This window comes from Peromyscus maniculatus, chromosome 8 (genome assembly GCF_049852395.1).
Source record: "Peromyscus maniculatus bairdii isolate BWxNUB_F1_BW_parent chromosome 8, HU_Pman_BW_mat_3.1, whole genome shotgun sequence".
NCBI classification, from domain to species: Eukaryota; Metazoa; Chordata; class Mammalia; order Rodentia; family Cricetidae; genus Peromyscus; species Peromyscus maniculatus.
Genome location: NC_134859.1, coordinates 27,486,357 through 27,494,836, shown reverse-complemented (window position 1 = coordinate 27,494,836; position 8,480 = coordinate 27,486,357). Strand labels below are relative to the sequence as shown.

The window sequence follows — 8,480 nt, the reverse complement described above, 5'->3', positions numbered from 1 at the left end:
AGCCAAGCGGATCTCTGGTCTACATAGTGAGTCCCAGGGCAAGCATGATCCTCTGCAAGAGCAGCAAATACTCTTAACTGCTGAGCCATCTCTCCAGACTCAGTGACTGTTTTAATGGGTGCTGACCCAAACCATCTTCTCAGTAGGTTAGTGCCTCTGACTTTGACGTGAAGATTTAACATCTGAATAAACCTCTTGGCTTTTCTAGTGCACATGTGTCCTGGATGAAGTTTGATCTCTACTGTTACTTACCCTTTTTAGCCTTTCCCAAATGCTAATATCTAACATGTATTAGCATTTAGGCGTATGTACTGGCCTGCCCTTAGGGTCCTGACAGGAAATACCTCAGCTGCAGCCACTAAGAGCACCTCCTGTGTGTATTCGTTTCCTTATAAAAGACGGGCCTTTGCCCACCTTTCTCTTCCTCTTCCTCGTCCCCAGGGACGGATCCCTGCACCCTTCTCTGCCCCTTTTTTCTCCTCTTCTCTTAATAAACTTCCTACATGGACCCTATTGTATGGTGTGACTCCTTCCCGCCGTTATTAAACAACATGTATGCCGGTCCCTTGGAGAATCCACTCTGGCTACTCTGATCCCAGTATCCCTGGGCTCGTGGGTTCCAGGCAAGCCTGAGCGGCGTATCTCAAAAAAGCCAAAAACATAAAAGTAAGCCTGGAATGGTGGCATAGCCAGTAATCCCAGCTCTTAGGAGACGGCAAGCAGGATCAGGAGTTCAAGGTCATCATCCATCATCGGCTACATAGCTAGTTCAAGGACAGCCTGGGTCACATGAAACTCTGTTACAAAAAAAAAAAAATACTTTAAAGAAACGACGGTTTTGTTACTGGGCCTGTGCCTCCTCGAAGCTCCACTCTGTGGATAACAAAAAGCCTGTCAGGAGTTTTGGACAATGTAGGATCCTAGTTTTTTAATTCCTGGGAGAGAGGCGCGGGACGGGGGCGGTGGCTGAAAACTTCGGCTGCTCTCATTGGTTCTCAGACTCCAGGCCCCGCCTCCTCTCGGATGGACCAATTGAGGCGCGAGTTGTGTTTTAAACCGCGGTGTGCGGGGTCGTTGGCGGAGCAGACTTGGGTGCGTTTAGCAGTTAGGGTGTTGCGGGTGAGCTTGGGGTGGCTGGGGCTAACTGGAGGCCGAAGCAGGGTCGGGATCTGAGCCTCACTCGGTCCCGCGTCCCTGGGTGCTCTTGGCGGGCTCGACCCGCGACGATGCTGTTTTCATTTTCCTTCTTCCCTGCCTCCCTCTTCAGGGTCTCAAGCAGCCAGGCTGGTCTCGAACTTGTTGTGTACCCGAGACCAACCTTGAACATCTGAACCTCCTGCCTCCTCCTCCTCCTCCTCCTCCTCCTCCTCCTCCTCCTCCTCCTCCTCCTCCTCCTCCTCCTCCTCCTCCTCCTCCTCCTCCCCAGCACTCAGATTACAGCCTGGGCAGAGTTTTGTTGGGTGCCAACTTGGCATTTCTGACCCTGGCTTGAAGATTTCAGATCTGGATGAAGCCTCTTGGCTTCTCCATCATAATTCTAATTTTTTTGTGCACACGTACCCTTGGTAAATTTCGGTCTTGGTTGCCACTTAGCTCTTCCGGCCTTACCCAATGCCAGTATCTGATATGTAGTTCTCTCCACTAGAGTAATCCAGGATGGCTACTCTGATCTTTGTTGACAAGGATAACGAAGAACCAGGCAGCCGTTTGGCATCTAAGGATGGGTTGAAGCTGGGGTCTGGTGGTGAGTCTTGGTCTGTCTTCAAATATGCAGGTGTTGCGGGTGGGTTATGAGTGTGGTCTGGAACCCCTAGCCTTAGTGTACTTTGTGGTTGATTAGAGTCAGGTTTGATACATTTGCATGCTTATTATCGTTTTAATTTTAGAAAAGGTGTCATGTAGTTCAGACGGGCCTTTAGTTCCCTATGTAACCTAGATGATCTTGAACTTCTGATCCCTTGAGTGTCCCCACCTGCCCAGTGCAGTGATTACAGGTGTGGGCCGCTGTGCCTGGTTTGTGCAATGCATTGTGCAATGATGGAACTCCGGGCTTCTCAAATGGTAGGCAAGCATTCTATCTATTAAGCTAAGTCCCCAGGTTCTATGCTTAGTCTATTTCTTGAGGCAGAGCCTCCCTGTGCTGCCTTAACTGGTCTGGTACTTGCTATATAGATCAGGCTGGCACTGAACTCAGAGATCCACTTGCCTCTGCTGCCTCCCCAAGTGCTAGGATTAAAGGCACATGCCACAGTGCCTGGCTTCATGTTTTTTATTGTTTGACACAGGGTTACTCTGTAACTGTCCTGGAACTTGATTTGTAGACCAGGCTGGCCTTGAACTCACTGAGATCCATCTGCCTCTTGTCTCCTGAGTGCTGGGATCAAAGGTGTGCTCCACCACACCCAGCTGTCAGCCTATTGTCTTAATGAGGTTATTTAACAGTGTGCTAAAACATTGCCCCCAAAAAAGCAGCATGGATTTGTGGGCGAGAATTGGTCAAGTTGAGGAGGTGTTTATTTGGTCTAATCTTTAAGAACAGTGTATTTATTACCTTTGTTTGTGTATGTGTGGGGGCATACACGTTCTGTAGTGTGCCTGTGGAGGTCAGAGGACAACCTGTGAGAGTCAGTTCCCCTTACACTAGGTGGGGTCTGGGGGTTGAACTCAGGTGGTTAGGTTTGGCAGCTTTACCTACTGAGCCCTTAATATTCTTACGATTATACTTTTTTTTTTTTCAATAGTCAAGGCCTTAGATGGGAAGTTGCAGGTTTCAAAGCCACAAGTTGGCAAAGTGTTCAATGCTCCAGCCCTGCCTAAGGCCAGCAGAAAGGCTTTGGGAACGGTCAACAGAGCTACAGAAAAGCCAGTGAAGACTAATAGACCCCTCAAACAGAAACAGCCAACTTTGACTGTGAAAAAGGTGAGTGAGCGATATAAATGAAGATGATGTACTTTGCACTAAAAAAAAAAAAAGGTTGATTATTTTCATTGGTGTGGGCATCAATGTACATGAATACTACATGTGTGTGGGCCCCCTAGGAGGGCTGAAGAGAGGGCATTGGGTCCTTTGGAACTGGAGTTGTAGGCAGTTGTGAACTGACTTAGATGGGTGCTAGGAACCGAATCCAGCTTCTTTGGAAAAGCAGCAGCAGCAAGTGCTCTTAATCACTGAGCCATCTCAAGTCCCACTGTGGCACTCTGGATGCTTAAAAATGGACTTTCTACCTGGCTTTCTTCCAAGTGGAAGATGGCTAGAGGTCCATAAACAAATGAACAGAGGAGAGGCATGCTGCACCACTTCTGGTTGCTCAGCATCTTGAGATTGTAACTCTCAGAAGTAGCTAGTGCTGATTTTGCCTCAGCTGTCCTTAACTAGTACCCGGAAGCAGCTGGTTAGAAGCCACTTAGCAGATGTGTGAAGTACTTAGCTGGGTCTGATAGACACCTGCAACCCTCACACTTGGGGAAGCTGAAGCTGGAGGGTGGGCTGGTTGAAGGCCAGCCTGAGCTAGAGCCCCCCGTCCCCCAGTTCTGGCTGACACATAGATGAGGTAAGATCCGGAGGGCCCAGGCTTCTGTTTTGGCCTTACTGCTATTGATTGCCTCCCTGGTATTCTTCAGATGTTTTTATGTTTTGCTCCTTCTTTATCCCATATATTTAAGGAAAACAAACTGGTTAATATTAGCCAAGCCAATGAATCAGGTCACAGTGGCAGAAAAATCATACTTTTATAAGGTAAAAATGACTCCCAGGACTAGCTACTATTCTGTGGTGCCTCAAGCCTATCTTATCTACTGTTGGGTTTGAACAGCCGAGCTAATTAGCCTTGAATTAACCCTGCTCCATGTTCTTGGAAATACATGTGGATAGGTGCTAAAATTTCTGGCTTAACTTAAAAAACAATAGTCTTAGTTTTGTGTATGGCTGTTTGCCTCCATGGTATATAAGTGTACCATGTGCCTGAGGAGGGCTTAAAGAGGCATCATCCTTCGAACTGGAGTCACAGCTGTGACCGCCCTGTGGGTGCTGGGAACTGAATTTGGGTCCTCCGTAAGAGGAGCAAGTACTCTTAACCACCGAGTCATCTCTCCAGCCCCTTAGCTTTTGTGTGTGTGGATGGGGAGGGCAGGGTCTGCACATGTGATGGCATGCATGTCGAGGCCGGAGAACAACTGTCAGGAGTCAGTTCTCTCCGTATCTTCTGACTGAATCCTGAAAACCAAGAATTGTAACATGGAATTGACAGATTGTAAAGTGTGGCCTCATCATTTGAAGAGGCCCTCGAACCTCATGTTACCATGTAGGTGACGAGACTTCTAACAGGTGCCTTTTCTCTTGGGTTTTTCTAGATCACTGAGAAGGTTGCTAAGACACAAGGCTCTGTCCCCATCTCCGAGAAGGTTGCTAAGACTCAGGCCTCTGTTCCTGCTTCTGATGATACCTACCCAGAAATAGAGAAGTTCTTCCCCTTCAATCCTCTAGGTAAGGTCTTTGGTATGGCGGAAACGCTCTCGGCTGGAGATTCTCACTGTAACGCCATGTGACTGTGATGTGTAGCGCAGACTCTGAAACTGTCTGAACCTGGGTTACAGACTTGTTCAGGTGGAGTCACTTGCCAGGGTATCACTTTCAGTCAGGAAGAATGGGAGCAAAGATGCTGAGGAAAATCAGAAGCTCAAGGTCATCATTGTATAAGTTTAGGGCCAGCCTGGTCTACACAGCCAGTTCCAGAATAGCCAGGAATACATAAAGAGACCCTGTCTCAAATAAGTGTATTGTTTGATATCACCTCTGTCATCAGAAAGGGTCAAGTATAGCTTTCTTTAGTCCCAGACAGAAGTAGACTGAACTGAGTTCGAGGCCAGCCAGGGCTGTGTAGAGAGACCCCGCCTCAAACAAAAGGAAAAGGGCAAGTCTAAAGTAATGCAAGAGAAATTTTCAAATTAACGTCACGCTAACTATTGCAGGTGAGTATTCCACAATTCTAAACTTTTTTATGTTTCTGAGTTCTATCATTGGTGACAAGATTTTCCTTGAAGCGTGATAGACTTCCCTCATTCCTTGAGAGGTTATTAGACAAATACACTCTTTTCAGATGAAAAGTGTCTTCTAGGAAAAAATCTTGGCTTGACTAACAACTTAGATCATTGCAAATCCCTTTTCTGTGACCACTATGGGCATATTTTCTTCTGGTGTGTAGTTCTTATGTTATTACTGAATCTCTGACAGGGAATGGGGCCTTGCTTTGTAGCTCAGGGTGACTTCAAACTCATGGTGATGCTCCTGTGTCAGCCTTCCAAGTGCTCAGATTATAGTCTTGTGCTCCCCGCCATACTTGAATCACACAGTCTATTAAAGAGATGTCAAGAGCTGTTACATTTTGCTGAGTATGGTAAAAGTATTATTTATTTTAAGGCAGTAACGTAATTATTTAACTGCCTATTATTAAATTGGCTCTATTTTTTGAATTACCAGTAGTGGCGAAGAATATTTTGACTTAATGTACTTCACTGCCGTTGCCTTGACTGGGCTGAGGGAACATGGCCCTGATGCTTGCTTCCCTTTGTGACAGATTTTGAGAGTTTTGACCTCCCTGAGGAGCACCAGATTGCACATCTCCCCTTGAATGGAGTGCCTCTCATGATCCTGAATGAGGAGAGCGGGCTTGAGAAGCTGCTGCACCTGGACCCCCCTTCGCCTCTGAAGACACCCTTTCTACCATGGGAATCTAGTAAGTGAGCGGTGTCCTCTCGAAAAGCTGTGAGCAGCTTGTTACATGACTCTTGCATTGCCGTGGGGACAGAGTTGTACAGGTGAGCCTGTGTGCAGCCTCTGTCCTTGGGACTACTGGAGCAGAATTTCAGAGTAAGGAGAACTTTCCTCAGCCATTAGTGTTTTAATCACAAATGAAGTAATTCCGGAATCCAGTCCGCCTTTAGTTATAGCAGAGGATGAAGTTTAACAAAACAGCTTCTTAGGTTATGAGGTGACGTCTGTGGTAACCATGATTGGTTGAACAATCCAGGTTCCATCCATGGCTAACAGGACCAGGACACCTGTGCTGCAGTGCCGACCTCCTGACTGCCCACAGCTTAAGGTCTTAGCTGGAACTGGCGGTCCGAAGACATCATCAGACCATGCCCTCTGATGACATGGGTGGTCAGTCCTATTTTAGGACTTAGATGTTCCTGATGCTCGAAAGAACAAGTGGGTTCACATACTTTTAAGACCTCCTTCTTGACGGTCAGTTCTGAGACCACCGCCACGTTTAAGACCTCTGCATGTTGTATGAGAGTCGTTAGGTAAATGAATCTAGGATGGAAGTAGCAGCTAGTGTTTGTTATGGATAACGGCTGCAGGATTTGCAGAACTCTAATGAGAAATTCCTTTCCCTCCAGATCCGTTGCAATCTCCTTCCAGCATTCTCTCCACCCTGGATGTTGAACTGCCGCCTGTTTGTTACGATGCAGATATTTAAACTTACTCCTTTATAGTTTATGTATGTTGTATTAATAAAGCATTTGTGCGTGTATGTGTATGGGGGACGTGAATTCTTACTAACTCATTGGTATTTCTTGGCATTAGAAGATACCGCTGTTTTCCTTTGAAAGTATACCCTTCACTATTGCCTTTTTGTGGCTATTGACTAGTGACAGTTATTAGATCTCTTAATTAGAAGAGTCACTTCCAGCTCATTAAGTATTTATTGTTACACATTCTTTATCACCAGTTCTATTTAGTTCTAATGCCTTTAGTATTCAGTAACTAGAATCTGAAAGGCTCTAACTCTTCTGAGAACATCACTCCCCTCCTATAGGAATTGGTTGTTTATCCAATTGTGGACATAAGTATTTGATAAGCATTAATGCATTTAATATCTAAGTCTATAATATGGAGCTGGCGCCTTTGTTTTTGAAGGGACTATGTTTTGTCCATTGGCACAGTATGCCAGTCTCTGAAGTGTGACAAGTTTTGCAAAAGAGAAAGTTTACTTACACTAGTCCTGAGGGAGGAGCCTCACATTTCCACATGCCATTTGAGGATATGGTATAGGATACCTGTGGGAATGAAGAGTGATCGGAAGCCTGGAGAAAGGTGCTTCAGGGCTGGGAAAAGTGAAGTCCTCTGGTGTAATCCACAGCTGGGAAGATACTCCTAGGCAGCCATTGTTCAGCAGGGTACCTAGAAGGCTTTTCCTTTTCAGGCATTCTCTCTTAAAATGGATTTTGTTATTCCAGGGAGCTCTGGATGGGTGGGGTTATGCCCTCGAGACGCTGTTGTTTTATCTGTGGCACAGTGGCTGTGCCTTAATTGACTGCTATTTCAGCTAGCAATTGTGACTCCGAAGTTACGGGCCTGCTTCTCTGCCAGTGCCCTGGCTGCTCAGGCCGCAGCCTGGCAGGAGTTCTGTTCCCATAGGCACTGGCTCTGCCACTGCTGCTAAAGATAGTTTAAATTTCTCTCGTTCTATTTATAAATAAGACGTGAGATTCAAAGGTTGGGGTGAAACCTGCTAGCTCAGAGAGGCTGAGTAGCAACTAGCTAACCCTCTGTCCTTGCTGGTGTCTCCCAAAGAGTGTCCTTCCGCTCCACCAAACAAGAAAAACCACTCCAAATCCCTCCCTACTACTTCTGGTGTGTCCCTCTATTTCTTCCAGATGCCCTCTGATACTCTATGATTACTTCCTGTCAACTAGTTACTAACAGCCTCCTGACCCGAGGTTAATTTTATTTAATGCAAATGCAAACTTAGGGTTCACAGTGGGATTGAATATCCCCCAACAAGACACATTTTGTATTGGGGTGTAAAGTCTGAGGCTCCTCCTTGGTGGTAGTGATCTCTAGATTGCAGTCATGTCTCTGTCATCTCTGTCCTGTCCTCAGCTTTAACTGGGTTCAAACGCCACTCCTTATGAAGTGGCACATTTCTCCTCTTTCTGTACTCTCCGCTCTCATTGTAAGGATGGGTAAAGCAAGTGAGCTAGTAACCAGGTCACAGAGTGAATATTGTGCTGTCCTGATTTTACCCATCAGTTAAATTAGTCCACTTGAGTTCAGCCCCACTCAACTTTTTCAGAAAATGATTGGAATGAAGCTGGATTCTTTGCCAAGTATAACACAAGAGGCCTTCAGTTTCTACTAAGAATTCTTGTTCCCTATAACAAGGTCTGCTGAGGGAGCAGACCTCAGTGTCCATCTTCCTAGTAGCATTTGAGCTTCAACTCCTACCAGAATGATCCATTAAGGATGTGCTTAAGGAAGCTAGGCCTTCCTCAGCCTGCATCTCTAAACTCTTCCTGTTTTGTTCAGGAAACGAATGCATCCCCCAAAGTCTATTAAGACCATGTTGACAGGTTTATTACGGCCATGACTCCATCCTGTAGTCTAATAGTAGGGAAGGCATGGTGACTGGAGTGGCTCTTGACTATGGCGGCGGCGGTGACATCTCAGGATCAGGAAGCAGAGCAAAAAGACTGTC

General features: G+C 46.2%; 1 protein-coding gene across 3 annotated transcripts; it reads left to right on the top strand.

Annotated features, from left to right (window-relative positions):
- Nucleotides 1–1,010: 1,010 nt before the first annotated feature.
- Pttg1 (PTTG1 regulator of sister chromatid separation, securin) lies at nt 1,011–6,533 on the top strand. Of its 3 annotated transcripts, none has more exons than XM_006971613.4 (6): nt 1,011–1,092; nt 1,646–1,744; nt 2,742–2,920; nt 4,351–4,483; nt 5,574–5,732; nt 6,400–6,533. In XM_006971613.4, the coding sequence occupies exons 2-6, from the start codon at nt 1,657–1,659 to the stop codon at nt 6,477–6,479; spliced, it is 639 nt and encodes a 212-aa protein (XP_006971675.1). In that variant the 5' UTR covers nt 1,011–1,092; nt 1,646–1,656; the 3' UTR covers nt 6,480–6,533. The 3 variants fall into 3 exon arrangements, with proteins under 3 accessions (XP_006971675.1, XP_042139785.1, XP_042139786.1); XM_042283851.2 differs by having other exon boundaries at nt 1,065–1,119; XM_042283852.2 differs by lacking the exon at nt 1,011–1,092 and adding an exon at nt 1,435–1,565.
- Nucleotides 6,534–8,480: the final 1,947 nt, after the last annotated feature.